This window comes from Physeter macrocephalus, unplaced genomic scaffold, assembly GCF_002837175.3.
Source record: "Physeter macrocephalus isolate SW-GA unplaced genomic scaffold, ASM283717v5 random_29, whole genome shotgun sequence".
NCBI classification, from domain to species: Eukaryota; Metazoa; Chordata; class Mammalia; order Artiodactyla; family Physeteridae; genus Physeter; species Physeter macrocephalus.
Genome location: NW_021145315.1, coordinates 15382 through 32455, shown reverse-complemented (window position 1 = coordinate 32455; position 17074 = coordinate 15382). Strand labels below are relative to the sequence as shown.

General features: G+C 58.1%; 2 protein-coding genes across 10 annotated transcripts in view; both read right to left on the bottom strand.

The window, feature by feature from the left end:
- Positions 1-5192, bottom strand: part of SIRT7 (sirtuin 7) — a 7571-nt gene extending 2379 nt beyond the window's left edge. For all 3 annotated transcript variants that reach the window (XR_003678117.2, XM_007125624.4, XM_028483429.2), the window contains exons 1-7: positions 4276-5192; positions 4068-4205; positions 3882-3986; positions 2137-2207; positions 1975-2047; positions 494-592; positions 183-419 (exon numbers count right to left, since the gene is read on the bottom strand). Coding sequence is in view for 2 of the 3 variants with exons in the window: in XM_007125624.4 (XP_007125686.2) it covers positions 183-419; positions 494-592; positions 1975-2047; positions 2137-2207; positions 3882-3986; positions 4068-4205; positions 4276-4428 (876 nt within the window). In the remaining variant the exon portion in view is untranslated. The remainder of the gene's footprint in view (positions 1-182; positions 420-493; positions 593-1974; positions 2048-2136; positions 2208-3881; positions 3987-4067; positions 4206-4275) is intronic.
- A 152-nt stretch (positions 5193-5344) lies between these two features.
- MAFG (MAF bZIP transcription factor G) lies at positions 5345-13763 on the bottom strand. Of its 7 annotated transcripts, none has more exons than XM_024130302.3 (3): positions 13569-13763; positions 9430-9492; positions 5345-9332 (listed from the first exon to the last, which is right to left on the bottom strand). In XM_024130302.3, exons 2-3 carry the CDS (start codon positions 9463-9465, stop codon positions 8880-8882), a joined length of 489 nt encoding a protein of 162 aa, XP_023986070.1. In that variant the 5' UTR covers positions 9466-9492; positions 13569-13763; the 3' UTR covers positions 5345-8879. The 7 variants fall into 7 exon arrangements, with proteins under 7 accessions (XP_023986070.1, XP_023986073.1, XP_023986072.1 ...); XM_024130305.3 differs by having other exon boundaries at positions 13573-13591; XM_024130304.3 differs by lacking the exon at positions 13569-13763 and adding an exon at positions 13344-13490.
- Between the last annotated feature and the right edge of the window lie 3311 nt (positions 13764-17074).

Below are 17074 nucleotides of genomic sequence, written 5' to 3'. Positions count from 1 at the left end.
ACAGACCACACACACACACACACACACACACACACACACACACACACACACACACACACACACCCCCACACACACACACCCACCCACCCAGGGAAGCAGGCTACAGGAAGCTGGGGTCTAAGGCTGAGCTGGCCAGCTGCGGGCTGGCTCACCCGTTCCCATCCACGGTGCCATTCGCATACCTTTAAGCTGGAGCCTAAGCACAGGATTGTGTCTGCTCTGCTGGCAGCCTGGGTGGCCGCCTCCCAATTCAGAGGCTGTCCCAGTGTCCCCCTCTCCCCAAAGTGCACGATGGTGTCCCGGAGCTGGGCCCCGCACTTATGGCAGGTGCGGCCAGTCTGGTGTCGGTGTAGGGCGGTGCGCTCCGTCACATCAAACACCCGCACATACTCCCTGTTGGGAGTGCAGGCTGTGCAGACCTGAGGAGAGTAGCGCCCTGTGAGCAGGAGCCACTGGCCTGCCCAGGCCCCCGAGTCCCAGAGGGACCGCTCACTTCGATATACATGTTCCCGTGGAGCTCCGACATGGCTGTGCGAGGCAGCCCGCTCCGCAGGTGGAGCCCGTCACAGTTCTGAGACACCACGTGCTGCACCTGGAAGGGCGACAGTGGCAGTCAGCAGGAGGAAGGGGGGAAGCAGCACTCAGGAGTGAAACCATACCGAGCCCTGCCCGCCCCAGAGCCCCCAAACCAGCGGCAACTCCGACCCTGCACAAAGCATCGAAGGCAAACCCAGGGCAGCAGGCTGGTCCCAGCAGGACTCAGGAGGCTCCGGTGGGGAAGGCACTGGGCCCGCCCCCAACGACTCAGAAGCCCTAGGAGCCCCCAGCAGGGCAAATGTTTGCACCGCCCCCTCTTGGCTGGAAAGGAGCTTGGGGCCCAAACTGATGCTCTCTTGGGTCATCATGCTTCAGGTCCTTGAAGGCCCAGGAGGCTCGACCCCTTCCCCACTCGGTTGCAGGTGCTTAGCAGAGGATCTCCAGGTTTCCTACTAGCCTCCCCTGTATCTAGGTGGCTCCTGAGGTCTGTGGGAAAAATGCAAGAGAAACACAAGGGGAAGGGGCTACCCTCACGAGCTCTGGGCCTGTGTGGACCCTCTATGTGATGATTCAGTGGAGAGGCTGCCCTCTACTCTTGGAGAGGAAACACAGAAGGAGTAGAGGTAGGCTCAAACCAGGAATCTAAACTGCTTGGTGGACACTCATCACAGGGTCCACTGGCTGATGGAAGTAGGATGCAGTTGTCACCTGGGCACCAAGGTGGCCCTCCCGGTCCTCGCTGTGGACCCAGTTAGTACAATCAGCCCTCTGTATCCGACGGTTCTACTTCCGCAGATTCAACCAACCAAAGATGAAAAATATTCGGGGAAAAAAAAATCCAGAAAGTTCCAAAAAGCAAAACTTAAATTTGCCACATGCTGGCAACTATCTGTGTAGCATTTACACTGTGTTTATACCGATTTAAGTAGCACTGACATTTTATTAGCTATTACAAGTAATTCAGAGATGACTTAAAGCATGGGGGTGGGAAGGACTTCCCTGGTGGCAAGTGGTTAAGAATCCGCCTGCCAATGCAGGGGACACGGGTTCGAGCCCTGGTCTGGGAAGATCCCACATGCCGCGGAGCCACTAAGCCTGTGCGCCACAACTTCTGAGCCCGCGCGCCTAGAGCCTGAACTCCGCAACAAGAGAAGCCACCGCAGTGAGAAGCCCGCGCACCACAACAAAGAGTAGCCCCTGGTCGTCGCAACTAGAGAAAAGCCCACTCGCAGCAACGAAGACCCAACGCAGCCAAAAATAAAATAAATTTATTTTAAAAATAAATAAATAAGTAAATAATAAAGTATGGGGGGGAGGTGTGCAGGTTATATACAAACACTACGCCATTTTATACAAGGGACTTGAGTACCCTCAGCTTTTGGTATCCAAGGGGGGATACCGAAGGATGGCTGTACACCAGCCACCCTGGGCTCTTACCAGCTTCTGCTCGTGTAAGCAGGTGATGCTCATGTGGGTGAGGGTCGGCTCGGCCTCACTCAGGTCAGCAGCACTGCCAGGTAGAAGGGAAATGAAGGCGAGGAGAGCTTCAGGGTCAGGTCCCTGCTCAACTAGGTGGGGAGGCTGTGCTAGGCTGCTTACCTAATGCTTCTTCCTTTCTGAAGCAGCGTCCACACTCCATTAGGACCCCGGTAATCTGGGATAGAAGCTGCCTGCAGGTTCAGAAAGGAGATAAGCCCAGTGAAAAGATATCACTCTAGGCACTGGCAGAATTCCCAATAATTTCTCCCAGCACTTGGAGAAGTGCTGGCCCACAGACTGGCCTCAATTCGTTCCTCAGGCTGAGCATTTCCTAGTCTAACCTGTCCTCCCAAATGGAGTGCACCCCCTGTGGCTCCTTCCCTCTGCCAGGACCCCTGCACCCAAACCTGGTGCAGCTCATCCTTCTAGGCTCCAAGGAGCCCTGCCCGCCCTGGGAGCCTCTCTAGTATGTAGTACAGCCTGGGCTCTGTGGCCATGTCTGTCCTCATACTGAGAGGGAGGACTGGTTAGGCTCACTGCACGCCTCCCTCCACGTTCTCACATCCTGTTGCTGTAAGTGTTTCCTGGCCTACCTTCACACAGACCAACCTCTTCAATGAGATAAACATTACTGAATTTCCCAAGTTCCCAATCCAGTGAAATAGCCACCCCGAGAGAAGAAAACAGAGTGTGCCAGGATCAAGGTGCCCTGTGCTTCCTGAGGTGTGAGTGACCTCCCTTGTAGGGAGCCCTGTCTCTTCCCTGCTGCTAAAGCTCAGAAAAATGCCCACCTGACCAGTGGGTCTGACTCACATGGAAAAAGGGAACCTCAAACAGTAACACTCAGAGCAAATGAACGAACAGCATGTGGCTTTAGTAGTTGCTTACAGTTCTTTAAAAGGTGGTATTACTGCTTTTACATAATCTAACGACAAGAGTTCACATGCGCCAGGGCTCCAGGAGTTGATAAGTTAAAGCAGTTAACCTACCTCACACATTCTCGATACTGGGCTTCTTCAGTCATCCCTGCATGGAGTGTCTCATAAGTATCTGTAAAATCTTACCCACCCTTCTGGGCCCAGACTGAATGCCACCTCTCACAAAAAAAACAACCAGATGTGTTTCCCAGCTCTCAGAGACCACAGAGGACGTATCTGGATTTCTATTCTAGCAGCCAGCCCAGCCAGCTTCACGTTACAGTCATTCGTTTATATGGTTTATTATTATCACCTACGGACCTCTCCACAGAAATCCTTGCTATTCACCTCTGCTGGGCCTACATGTAGGTCACACTCAACTTGCACCCAGCAATTAAACAACGTGCTATCCACAGTGTCAAACTTAGTCACATTCTACCAACCAGGTAGCTTCCTGATAAAACTTACCAAAAGCCAAAGCATTTCTCTTCCTTACTTGGTGTACTCTAATGCATACTGCCCTGTATTCCACTTACCTTACCTCAACATTCAAGACACAACGAATGGGGAATCAGAAGGTAGTCTGGGGCTTAGCTCTGCCCATATAACCTTAGGACAAGCACCAAACTATTACATCCCGTTTTTATCCCTCTTACTTTCCTGTCTCTAACTGGGTACAATACAAAATTCAAGCATTTAAGAATGTTTATCCGCTTAGTGAAGTTCCAAATACAGTCATTCTGAGTTTCTCTAAGAAAAGAAAAACCCTCAAGAGGTGCTTTTAAGGCGAGCTTTTGCGAATCGGTACTGTTGCTTAACAAAATACGGTGCTCGGTGCTGGGGTCTGACACCCAGAAGGGGGCGCCCCACGCCCGCCCACGGCGGTCCGTGTTTCGCACAACCTGGGAACCGACCCGGGGCGCGGCCGTCCCCGCCTCGTCTCCTTACCGTGCTGATCCCCGCGCCCGTGTAGACGACCAGGTGCTTGGCGTTGCGGACGGCGCTAGCCAGCTCCCGGACTTTCCTCCGCAGCTCCTCCGGGTCGTCGCACACCTGCCGAGACGCCGAGGCCGGTCGTGAGCCGGCCCCGGCCCGCCCGCGCCCCCGCCCAGCCCGCCCGCACCCAGGACTCGCCTCCTCCTGCCGCCGCTTCAGGCCCTCGCGCCGCCTGCTCCGGCCCTGCAGCTCGGTCACCAGGTCCTCGCTCTCGGCCAGGAGCCGGCCCTCCTCCGCGCTGCGCTCGGCCGCCGCCTTCCTCAGGATGCGCGACACCTGCGGGCGCGGGGCAGGCGGTGAGGGCGGCGCGGACTGGGGGCGCGGCGCGGGGCGGGCAACGCCGTACCTGGCGGAGGCGCTCCCTCTGCTGCTCCTCCCGCAGCCTCCGGACCCGCTCCGCCGCCTTGCGCTCCGACCGGCTCAGACCCCCGGCGGCCATCTCTCCCGGGGAGACTCGCGCTTCCGCTTCCGCCTCCCGGCAGGCCGCGCGCCGACACATGCGCGCGAGGCCCACCTCGCCCTTCCGCCCCCGCCCTTGCGTCGCCCCAAGGAAGCACCTGCCAGTCTCTTTAAAAGGTGTTTATTGATCATATACAAAATAAAGAAAACCTTATATATCACAAACATACACTATGTACAGCAATAAATACCCGGGGCCTGGCCCAGTGCCGCCCCTCCTGGACAATAATTTAGCAATAAATACTGCACAGGGCAGGGAGGGCGCGAGGCCGCCGCCACCCAGGTCAGCCAGAGTGCTCCAGTGGGGCCCCTCCCCACCTGGATCTTCAACAACCCCCGCCCACCCCGGCAGATCCCAGCGTACCCACCCCATCTCCTGTCTTCAGCCCTACGCAGGGCAGGCAGGGTCTGATCAACTCTGCTCCGCCCACCTCTCAGCGCCAGGAGAGCAGCAGAGCTGGACACACTGGACAGCCCTTGTCCTGCTGCCCTAAGATGCCAGGAGAAGGCTTTCTGTACCCACTCCCGTTTGGTTAAAGGCTTCAGATTGAGGGGATGTGGGGAAGGGTGGGGCTGGGACATGAAGCTGCTAGAGGGGTCCCCCTTCACAGGTCATCGGGGACGAGCTCTCCTACACTCCAGCTCAGACTGAAGGGACACCCACGTACCAAGGCTGCTGCTGCAGAGTGGGGTGGAAATGTGTGCGACTGGTCCAACAGGTACAGCACATGCTCAGGACACACAGGCCAGAGCAGGACAAGCCATCAGTCTCGAGGGCACACCCCTGCCTCTTCCCATCTGCTTCAAAACCAGACAGCCAAAAGGAAGGCGAAAACCGGCCAGCAAGAAGTATTCAGTGGCTTCTGGGGAAAAAAATCGTTAATGTGTTGGTTCCTTTCACCAAACCACAGCCTAAAAAAGTAACTTAAAAGATCCTAGAGCGGAAACAGTGTTGCAGGCTGTGGCTTCCCAGCTGTGGACGGAAGCTTTGGCCAACAGGCCACCCCAGAGAGGGAAGTCGCAGGGACAAGATGGGGCTCGACCACCCATCCCAAAGCAGGCTGCAGCTGATCAGAGCCGTGGGCCCAGCCACCGACCATCAAGGCTGCTGATGATGATCAGGGTTGTGCCCAGACCTGAAGCCTGGACCAAGAGTAGAAAAGCCTCCAGGGAGGCCTGGCACCCGGCAGAAACCAGCACACCACACAGCAGCCACAACTTCTCACCTGCACAAACGCAGTGCCACCTGGAGCAGCAGCCAAGAGAGATGGGGAGGGCTCCCTGGGGCCATACTCTGGGCAGGAGCTGACCTGTTCTCAAAGGGTTCTCCTCTGAAATCTGAGTGTCCATGTTGAGATAGGGAGGAGTTGGGCAAGGGCAAGGTGTGAAGGAAGGTGCACATTATGGTTTACTTAGCGGACAAGTTTGGGAGACTTGGCCTCGGCCAAAGCCCTCAATTCGCTGTGTCAAAAAGTTGAGGAGAGAGAACACAACACGCTCACAGTAGGAAAAACGAATTAACGAGAATCAGAAAGACGCCAAACAGTCACATGTGGACACAGGATCTACTGTCAATAACCAAAGTGAAGGGGAGAAGGGGCAGAGCAGCCCCAAGAGACTGGCTTGATGGAAGCAGGATGCTCCCCCAGACCCATGGAACAGTTGCTCCAAATCCAAAAATCTTGAAAGGAAGTATAGCTTCACTAACTCCAGAAGCATCTGTAAACCAAACCAAGGACCTGCAATTTCTGTTCAGCACATGCCCACCCTCAAACCCTCCTCTCTCTAGGTCTACAGCATGGCAGGGGTGCACAGAGATGGAGGACCACCTCCCAGCCAGGATAAAAGTGGGAACCATACTTGGACACAGGGAGCCTGTCCCTCCCCCTGTCCAGGACAGGGCATGATCTCTCTTTAGGGATTCTTATGATGTGATTCCAACTTGCTGCTACAAGAAACATCAACTACTCTCGTCTGGACCTTAGGTAGACAAAGCCAGACTGCAGGGAGGCAAAGGAAGCCACTAAGTGATTCAGAGTCAATGGTCAAAATCTCCATTGCAGGCCAACCTGGGTACAGCCAGGAATGTCTCTGAATATCTAGGGCCAAGATCAGCCCATCAAGACAACAGACGTTGACAGCACATCCCCACTCCTATCCCACAGGCACACTGTAAACTCCGGGATGAAGATTCTGCTGTCCACAAGGTTAAACCCTGCCTGGCCGCATTGTTTTTCTTTTCATTAGCCCACTTGTCTGTGCTTTTTCAGGGGTTCAGGGCCCCCAGAGAAGCGAACCAGCAACCCCAAGGAGTAGCCAAGCCCCACACGGCCAGAGCCAGGGCAGTAGCCTCTTAGCGGGCAGGCACCACAGGCAGCCCCATCACATGCCTACGAGCAGCTGCCTGAGCCAAGTCTGGGCGACTTGGCTGCCTCACCAAGTGGCCAGGATAGGGAGCTGGGCTCAGCGCCGGGGAAGCACCTCCACAAGCTGAGCAGTGGATCCCTGGAAGACACAGACCCCAAAGGGAGTTGAAAGAAGGCCCATAGCCAAGAGCTGCCAGCATGTTCAGGGGGAGAGGGGGGACAGGACCTGGCCCTGGAGACCGTAGCCCTTGTCTGGCACTGGTGGAGACCCCCAGGCCCTCAGGCAAGGAGAAGGGACTGCCCCAGGTGGGCCTCGAAACCACCTGGTTCTGCCTGGGAAGCACCGTCCCGCAGCGTGGAAACAGTTCTGGGATGAGTGGGCCGCGGGCCCCTGGGGTTCCCCTGCTGAGGCCCACACAAAACCCACCGGAACAAACCCCAGATTGGTGGCTGGAGCCCAAACACATTGACTGGAGGCCAGAAGGAAGACAGTCGGGGGCAGCTTGGCCCTGGCCTGGCGGGCACCCACAGTGACTCCTTGGCCCCTGCAAGCCCCCACCCAGGGCCAGAGATGGTGGGCAAGGAAGTAGTGAGGGGGCGGGAGGGGGGCCCAGGATGACCCCCAGTTTCACCTACCCTGCCACTGGATCAGCCCAAGCCTGAGACACACATGCGAAGCCAAGGGTCAGCAGAGGGGTGTGGCAGAGCCCTGCATCTGACCCCCCCGGGGCTCGGGGTGGGCGCCAAAGCAGAAGAAGCTGGGCTGGAGGCACAGACACCCCAAGCTCCACTGGAGCAGGCGCAGCCTGGCACTACAGCCCAGGCCTGACAAGCCAGCAGAAGCAAAACCACAACCAAATCCAAAAAACAAACACGGGAGAACAGACACAAGAAGTGACACCCACAGGTCAAAGGTCACCAGAATCACCAGCACGTGACGCTGCACAAGACCTCACCAGGCACAGACAACACCACGGCACTGGCAAGAGACGGAAGCAGGAAGGGCAAAGGAGTAAGTCACTTTCGGTACAATTGCAAAAGAGATAGCAAAGAGGACGTCAGGACGCGCCTTCTGGTCGCTCACGGCTTGGCTTTTTTTTTGTCTTTTTTTTAACTAAGTTTTATAAATAACGTCTGATAACTCTGTGTATATAAAAACTAAACTTCAACAGCCACAAAGACTTGTCTGTAAGTTTACAAGAAAGGATTTTTTTTTCTTTTTTTAAACTAGCAAAGTTTCTATTATACTTTCTTCCCTTTTCTGCTTATACAGTCAAATGTTCTCGCTTTTTTTTTTTTTAAAAAGACAGTTTTATAAATACTCTGCAGCTTTTTTTTTTCTTTAGCTTTTAAACATATAATTTAATAACTTCGTAAAAGGAACTTCTCTCTTTTAAATAAAGGGCTATGTAACCACACAAATAGGTCATGTAAACAGTGACACGGGACCCATCGCAGGACACTGGACACACCCTTCACGTACGCTCACAACCAGTGATTTGGTCTTGTTCAGTGCAACACGTCAGGTATGAGTGCCAAGGCCCCCGGCCCACAGCCACACGACACCCCATCCCCCCCAGCGCCAGACCGGTGGCCCGCCTGTCCAGGGCCCTCAAGGACAGCCTACTCTGCAGAGAGCAGTGCCCGTCTATGCCTGCAGGCCGAGCTGAGAGTGAACTGCCCAGCCCCCCGCTAGCCTGGCGGCTGTCAGAGCCTGTGGGCCATTCCGCAGCAAGAACAGCCTCTCTCCTGCCCTGCAGCCCTTCCTGCTCAGGGACGCATGTGCCCCAGAGCACCCGGTCAATCTTTCTCTCTGTCCACTCCCACAGGCCGACTCTGGACTCCAAGCCCACCTGCCCATGGTACAAAGGGGGCGGGGGCGACCCCACGTCACCACCAAACTGACCAATCCCAACGTACAAAACACACGATGACAACGACGAGATCAAAGGGGCTCAGCCCGGCGCCCCTGGGGTGCAGGTTGTGCTTTGCAGGGAAGGGAGGAGGTAGGAAAGGAGGAAAAGAAGAGAAGAGGAGGAAGAGGAGGGAGGGAGAAGGGGACAGGGCTGCTGAATTTGCCATGCGCCTACTGGCCCCTTGCAGACCCGCCTGGGCAAGCGCGTCCCTACGACCGGGCGTCCGTCTTGGACTTTACTATCGTGATGACGCTGGTGGCGGCCACCTTGCCGGGGACGAGGGGCCCCAAGCCAGCAGCAAGGGGACCCCGAGCTGGCGCCACAGGGCTTCGGGCCACGGTCCTGGCGAAGTTCTGCAGGGCCTCGTACTTGGAGCGCAGGGCATCGAGCTCCAGCTTCATGCTGGCGTTCTCCGAGGCCAGCTTCTCCACCTCCTGCTGCAGCTCTGCCTTCTGCTTCTCCAGCTCCTCCTTCTGGGTCACCCGCTTCACGCGGCAGCTGGCGGCATAGCCGCGGTTCTTGAGCGTGCGCCGGCGCTGCTTCAGCTGGATGATCTCCTCCTTGGACAGGCCCCGCAGGTGCTGGTTCAGCTCCCGCACTGACATGGTCACCAGCTCCTCATCTGTCAAGCTGGTGCCATTCTCTCCCGGCTCCCGCTTCACCTGGGGAGGGCATAGCGCACGAGGTCACAGGCCAAGTGGGGGCAGTCTGCCCCTGTGCCACCCCAGCCCTGAGACACTGCCCACCCTATCTGCTCACCTTCAAGGCCTTGTTTCCTTTATTGGGGGTCGTCATAACCCGAGGGCACAGCAAGCAGGCACTCTGTGAGACAGGGAGCGCAGGTCAGGACCCTGGAGACCCTTCCCCTCCCCAGTCCGCACAGAGCCCTGAGCCCCCTTACACCCTCTGCCCACTCAGGGGAAGGCACCCAGTCCTCAGCCTCACCCCTTGGCTGCCCATTCCCCTGATACCTGGCCTCAAGGACCGCCCTTCGGCCTCGCCTCTCCCGAGCTGGGCTGCTCCCTGTCCACCCTGCCCCTAGGGAACCAGTTGGGAGACCAGGAGGGTCTGATGGGGGAAGGGGAACTGAAGGGCTATTAGGGAGGCAGAGGCAAGAAAAGGGGCCAGGGGAGAGATTAGAAGGATGAGGGAGGGGCCAGCCTAGAAGGAAGCCGGGAGCTTTAAAAATAACCCCAGTGCGCCCCAGAGCGCGGCTGTTCCTGGCGAGTCATGCTGACTCAGCACGTCGCTCCCGCTCTCTCACCAGCCTGGCACTCCCCAAGGCCGCCAGCCAACACAGCTCCAGGGGACTGGCAGCAGCAAGCTGCTGGGGCAACAAAGGCCAGCCTGGCCAACAGCAGGTGAGGGCCGGGGCCAGCGCCCCTGTGAGCGTGTACTCTAGGGCTTCTACCTCCCCTAAGCTGGCCTGGGGCAAAGCCCTGCTCCCATGAAGGCTCACTGGGCGTCCCCACTGGGGACTCGGGCAGAGGGGAGGATGCAAGAGAGCGCCAACTCTCCCAGACTGCTCACTTTGAAGAGCAGCAAACGGAGCTGTCCAACCAGCTCTGACTCTGTCTTTAACACCGGTGGGAGTTCCCCAAACCTACTGGTGGCAGACACTCCAGCCGGGAGAAGCTGGGCCCCAGGCCCCTTGGCCCTCTCTGTCCACCTCTGCTGCTGATGGAGTAACCATCCTGTGGCTTTGGGTTGCAGCCTTTTGTACTCTGCCCAACCCCATCCAGGGTATTTCACAAGAGTGCCCACAATCGGCCCCCCAGCAGCCTGCTCAGCCCTCTCTGGCCACTGACTACTCTCCGGCTCCCTGCTCAGGGTCCGCACCCACAGGGCGAGGAACAAAAACCAGAGGCCCCCTCCAACCCACTCGGTCATCTTTTCCGCAGCCCTGCCAAGGACATTTTTACCCACCTAGTCCTGGGATTCCTGGCTCAGCTGGAGCCCCTCTGCCCCCACCCCGCACTCCCTCCATGACCTTCCAGGTTAGATGCAGGGAGGTAAACGGAGGCCTAACAAGCACTGTGGTGCCCTCCTGGAGAAGCTACAAGCACTCAGGCAATTTGGGGCTGCAGGGTCTTCTCAGCCCTATCAGGTCACTAAAGTATGGCTGGGGAGGTGGAGGCAAACACTCACTCACGGTAGAGACCCCTCCTCACCCAGCCCTGCACCAGGATGCGAGGCTGCAGGCAAGGGGGCCAGAGACGCCTCCCCACAGCCATGCCCCGAGGCTCCAGCCCCACTGTTCTTCCAGAGCAGAGGATGGGGCAGAGGAGCTGGAGGCCAGAAGGTCCTCAGGGCCCCATGCGTACCCCGGGAGTCAAGTACTCAAGGCAGACAACCTCAGGTCCAGGTACAGTGTCACTGCACTGGTCCTGCCGCTGTCAGTCCAAAGGAAAAGCCCTGGCACCAGCTTTTCCCACCCGCCATCCTCCCTCCACCCCACGAATGCTGAGCACACGGTGACTTCCTGAAGAGATCACACAGAAAAGTGCCGAGCGTGGCGGCTGGGAGCTGAAAAGTGCCTCCTCGGCAGATTTCACCCTCCACAGAAGCCCTGAACTCAGCACAAGTGAAGCCAATCGCCTCCTAATCAAAGGTGTGCTTGTGCTCGGGTGGGGGAGGGGTGGGTCTCAGCAAAGCCCATGCTTCCAGTCTCCTGGCCTTGTCTCCACTACCTGGGGACACACACGGACGGGGCAGAGACAGCTTTTGGGGATGGGCTGGGATTGATGGCTCACGGCACCTCTAGAAACCAGAGGGAAAGGATCCCAGAGACCGGATCAAGGAGAACCCTCAGCCCTCCTCCCGCCTCTGCTCCCCCTGAGGCTGAGCACATTTTGTGGAGAAGGCATGGGCGGTCCCAAGGGCACCGATCCACCAAGGTACCCAGGGCCACCCACTCAAGGTGAGAGCCAGCCTGAAAGGGGAAAGAACTCCATCCCCCTCCCCTGGGCCCAAACTCCAGGGCATGGACAGTAGACAAGAGGCCAGCCCGCCCCTGCTCCTTCTCCTGTCCTGCAAACCCCAGTGGCCAAACCTCCCAAGCCAAGGCAGGTGTGGCCTTGGTCACTCTGGCTCCCCCACCTAGCCCGCTACACTCCCACCCTGCCCTTTAGGCCCACCTCCTCCAGAAGCCCTCTGAAAAAAGTCTAAAACTTAATTCCCACCAAAGCATAAGTAGCTGAGAAGATTTGAAGAAATATCCCTCCAGGAATCTGCATTTTCCTGGGGCATAAAATTCCAGCCAAAAGATCAGCTGAAGTGTTAAAACATCTGGCATCTATAAGCTCAGGGATGGGGGAGAGGGCAGTGGCAGGGAATGCCTGAGGACAAACTACAAGGTCAGCCTTACCTAGCCATGAACGCATGGGCAAGAAGGGTCAGCTCTGGTCTAGACGAAACACTCCCCCACTCCTGAAGACCAGGAACCATTCATACACCCAGGAAAAGTGGCTCAAGCCACACCACCCTGAGGCTGTCACTCCCCAGAAGTCCCTACCACCTGGCCTGACACCCATCAGGGCCACGTTCTTTGCTAACCTGCAAAATATTGTGCCCCAACCTCAAGTGGAACAACTTTGGGGTGACTGGGATTCTTCAACCCATGCCATCCACACCAGTCCACCTGCTGGGTGCCCTCAAGTTACCACCACCCGCAGCCTCAACCCGGACCCCAAGGCCAGGCTGCAAAGAGAGCCACAGCCTGCTCACCAGACACCTCGCTCCCCTGATCAGAGTCTAAGTCCCGCTGCCTCCTCTCATTTGCAACTTCCTGGTAGAGCTGCGCCTACTCGCCCTCTGCCCTGTCCACTGTCACCCAGAACTCTAGTACAGGCACCCCTCCTTCTCCCACTGCCTCGGCCTCTTCCCACCGGGAGACTTCCCAGCCTGGCCAACCAGACCAGTCATAGGGAAAGCCTACTTCCCAGTCCGCAAGCACGGCCCCCCTAAGCTCCTCCCCTCTTCTCACTCAGAACTATTTCCCAGTTTGGGGAGCTGTCCCAGAGGCGGGTCAGGGACCAGCAGCCTGAAAAGAGCCTGCCTGGGAGGGGATGGACAGGCCAGGGGCTTCACCCTCTACCCCAGGATAACCTGCACCGTGACCTCTCCATTTACTCCTCACCCACCCTACCCTAAACTCCCATATCAGCCTAAACTTAAGCAGGCGCCCCAGCCCGGGGCCTGGCCCCTTCTCACTCCCCACGGTTTCCCTCTTACCCCTGTTTCCCGGCCTCTCAGGCCCGTAGCTCTAATCCCCCCAGGCATCAGGACGAGCATCGAGTGACCTCATGCTGATGACTCAGCAAGTCTCCTTCTGGGCTCTGGCAAGCGTGTGACGGAGCGAAGCCGGAGCGGGAAGGGTCTTCCCAGCCCCCCCCCCCACGTGCCGCTTCCTCCCCCTAGCCAGCCGAGGACCCCGCGCCTGGGAGGCGTTGACACAGACACCTGATGAATCAGCAGCTCAGGCTGGGGCGCCGAGCTCCTCCACGGAGCCCTGGGCGCCCCGCTCGACCCCACCCTTTCCTCCCGCCACCCCGGCCGTCCCTCCCTCCAGGACTCCCCGGCTTCACCGAGCAAGACCAGCGCACGCCCCACCCCGCCCCTGCGGGCCCGCGCGCCCACCCCAGCACGCCCGGCGGAGGGACCAGGAGCCGCACCGGACCGGTGGGGAAATCGAGGCATGGGCCGCCAGCAGGGCACAGGGCAGACCCAAAGCCCGGAGCACCCGGACCACGCCGCCACAGGCCGCCGGAAGGAGCAGCGGCCCCGCGAGCACCCGCCCCCGGATCGGAGCACCCACCCGTCCCCCGCTCGGCCCCGGCCCCCGGCCCCCGGCCCCGGCCCCCGGGGCCCGGCCCCGGCCCGGCCGCCGCCGCACTCACCCACCACACTGCGGGCCCGGCGGGCCGAGGCCGGGGCGGGGCGGGGCGGGCGCTCCGAGGCCGCGCGGGGCTGGCCGCGCGGGGGCTCCGGGCCCAGAGTGGGGGCTCGCCGCCTGCGCGGGCCGGGCCGAACGCGCTGGGAAGGCCGGGCCGGACCAGGCTTGGGGCTCCGGATCCTCCTCCGCCGCCGCCGCCGCCGCCGCTCCACAGACGTCACATGATGTTTGGTCACGTGGGCTCCATTCATGAAGCGGCGACGCGACCGGCTGGGGCTTAAAGGGGAAAGCGCGGCGGCGGCGGCGGCGGCGGGGGCGGGGCACGCCCGCACTGCGCCTGCGTGCCCGGGCGCCGTCGCCCGGGCAACGCAAGCCGCGCCCGGTGGGTGAGGTCTCGCGGGACTGGCCCGGGCGCGCGCTTCCGACCGGCCACGCCCCCCTCGAGGCGGGGCCTGGTGATCCTGCCCAAATGCTCTCCTGAGCCTTCTGTGTAGACGTTTCAAAGGCCACGTGTCCAGGGTGCAGGTGCGGACCCGCGGTCCCCACGCATTATGGAGAAGATTCTCATGGTGTTTCTGATGCCGCCTGTCAGACTGCATGCGCTGCCTCCGTAACTGGAGCGGGTCTCATCCCTGCCAGGAACAGTGGCCTGGCACACAGGAGACCCATACGCTCCCGGAGGTGAAGGGTTTATCCAGGATTCAAAACTTAGGTCTGCGCAAGGCCGCCTCCAAGATCCTCTGTGCAGTGTGGTCTGTCTTCATGCAACATCCCGAGAGCTCACATGAGTGACAAGGACTCAGGCGGTTCCTGGAACGAGTCCGGCTCAGGGTGAGTGTGTGGTAAACATCTGTTGAATTAATAGTTGATGTAGGAATTGCACCTTTCCTTTCCTGTTTCATCAGCATCTGCCTGGAACTCAGGTCACTGGTCCATGTCTGCTCCTGCACTTTCTGTAAGGAGTTCTCACTGCTGTTCAAAATTCCCAGAGAAAGAGGTGACGAAAGGAAGAAGGGAAATTGAAGGGATCCAATTTCTACTTTGACTTACCTTCTCAAGTGTAAAGCCAGGAAGGGTGCCCTACCCTGCCAGGCAGGTCAGTAGAAATCAGGTGAGCTGAAAGAGGGATGAGTGAGGGACAGGCTGCTGGGTCCTCAAGGGGATTCAGTGCCACCGAATGAATGATGGAGGCCAACCCAGGAGGCCCTCAGAGCCAGGGGACATCAAGGTGTCAGCAGCTCTCCCTGCCAGACTCCAGTAGCTTCCCTCTGAACCCCACAGCACCTTGTCACCTTCTGCTTTGCAGGGTTGCATGTGGTTGTCTTATCATCCTGTGCTCTTTAAGGGCAGGGCATGTCCCCCTGCACTGGGTGAAGCCCCGAGTCTCACAGACTATAGGGCCTTAATATGCCCAGGGCAAGACTTCTAAAGCCCTCAACTTTTATTGTACTAAATCACAAAGACTTGCCCCTGAGGCCAAGAAAGAGGTCCTTTTGGACCTCTAGCATCCTCACCACCAGCTGCCAGCTCCTTCTGGCCTGCTCTGTTCAGGTCTGTGCTCACACTTGCAGGGGTTTCCCCAGGTGTCAGTCCCTGCAGAACACCAGAGACCTCATAGCTTTCTCCCCGCATCACACCCCTTCTCAGGCCCGTGTGGCTCTGCCCCACTTCCCCACATCTGGCCTTTGGTGGTTGGGACCAAGGCTCACATTCCTGCCTGCTGAAACCCAGTGTGTTTTTCATGGGGTGGCGCAAAGCCCGCCACAAAGCACGTCTGGACTCCTGTGCCTCCTTCCCAGGCTGTTACATGTAATTCTTCACTTTAGAGCCACCTGCTGGCTTCCTCCAGACCCCAGACCCAGGGCACATGTGGGAGCAGCATGCTCCCCTTGTCTTATTGGTCAGCACCTGCCACGCACAGCAGGCACTCAAACAGTGAGACTGGCCTTGACTTAAGCAAACAGTCACGGGGAAGCTTTGGTCCTGGGCAGATGTGTGGCCTTTGGGACAATCTCTTCTGGGACATCTTTTCCCCAGAGGGAGGGTGCCAGGGTCTCCCTGCACTGCCAAGTACTTTGCCAGGGGAGGCCCACAGCCCACCTCATGCCAGCTTCTACCCACCAGCATGGTGGCCTGTGCCAGGGGTTTATGCCTTAGGAGGGCCCTGTAGGGACTCTAGGCCCCGTGAGGGTCTTGGGCAGTCGGTACATGGGGTGTGACCTGGACTCTGGAGGCCACCCTGGCAGGGACAAGGGTGTGTGGTCTTGCCCCTCACTTGCTCTGTTTTTCCTGTCTCCTGTAGATTTGGACGGCCGGGTCCTTGTCCGCAGAGTGCTCCCTCCACCTACCCCGCTTGCATCAGGCCTTGGTTCTAAGTGGGCCCAGGGGAAGGAAATGAACTGGAGTTGAGACCTTGCAATGTAGTTCCTGGAAAACCTCTGCCCAGGGGCTCTCCTGGTCCCCTCCCCCTCCCCTGCCCCTCCTGGGACCCATCGCTTCACCTGGGTGCCTCCTGCCAACACCCTACAGACACCAGCCCTGCTCCTCTGATATACTCACCCGGGTGTGTGTGTGTGAGTGTCTTACTGTTTCTATGCTCAGTAACTGTTGATCAAACAAATGTGAGCCCTCCTGGCCCCGTAAAGAGTTCTGACCCTCAGCAGCTCCTTTGATCTTGTGGGCCTCATGTGATGGTTAATTTTACATCAACCTGTGGGCCATGGGGTGACTAGATATTATTCTGTTTCTGTGAGGGTGTTTTTTGCATGAAATTAACATGTAAATCGGTAGACTTCAACATTAGACCAAATTAACATTTTAACCAATAAAGCACATTGCCCTCCGTATGTGGGTGGGCATCACTCACGCAGTTGAAGGCCTGAGTAGAACAAAAGACCAACCCTCTGCAGAGTAAGACAGAATTCTCCATCAGTCTGCCTCAGACATCACCTACAACATCAGCTCTCCCTGCCTGATGGCCTGAATCGAAATATTGGCTCTCTCCAGGTCTCCAGCCTGCCTGCTAGCCTCCATAATTGTGTGAGCCAACTCCTTAAAATAAATCTCTTTGTTTCTATATTCCCTGTTTTATATATATAAGCCATCTCCTACTGGTTGTTTCTCTGGAGAACCCTAATACACTTTTCTAGGAAGCTTCTTCCTCACCTGCCCTTGGCCTCACCTGGGTGAGTTGGGGAGATACCTGCCCCCACCAAACCAGGAGGCACAGAGGGTGCTGAGGCTGATGCCCCTCCCACAGCAGGGCCTGCCAAGCCCAGCCTACAGTGCCAGCTTCCAGTCATGCCTCTAGTGACTGAGGCCCCAGAAGCCCCCTCCCCCTCTGCTCATTGGAGACTCAGCCCCACCAGCCAGACTGGCTGCCTTGGAATGCAGGGCTCTGGGCCTGTGGGCTGCTGGCTCAGCCTTCAATGTTACAGCAGACAGCAACGACCCTCTGGCACAGGTCTGGGCCTCCCTCCACATTTGGTGACAAAGTTAGAAGTCAGGACA

Excerpts from the sequence above, each read along its gene's own strand:
- MAFG (XM_007125621.4), bottom strand. The coding sequence starts at position 12,963 with ATGCTCGTCCTGATGCCTGGGGGGATTAGAGCTACGGGCCTGAGAGGC. Across the intron at positions 9,493-12,903 it reads TGAGAGGCCGGGAAACAGGG|AGTGCCTGCTTGCTGTGCCC; the intron begins GTAAGAGGGAAA and ends CCTGTCTCACAG. Across the intron at positions 9,333-9,429 it reads AAGGAAACAAGGCCTTGAAG|GTGAAGCGGGAGCCGGGAGA; the intron begins GTGAGCAGATAG and ends TGCCCTCCCCAG.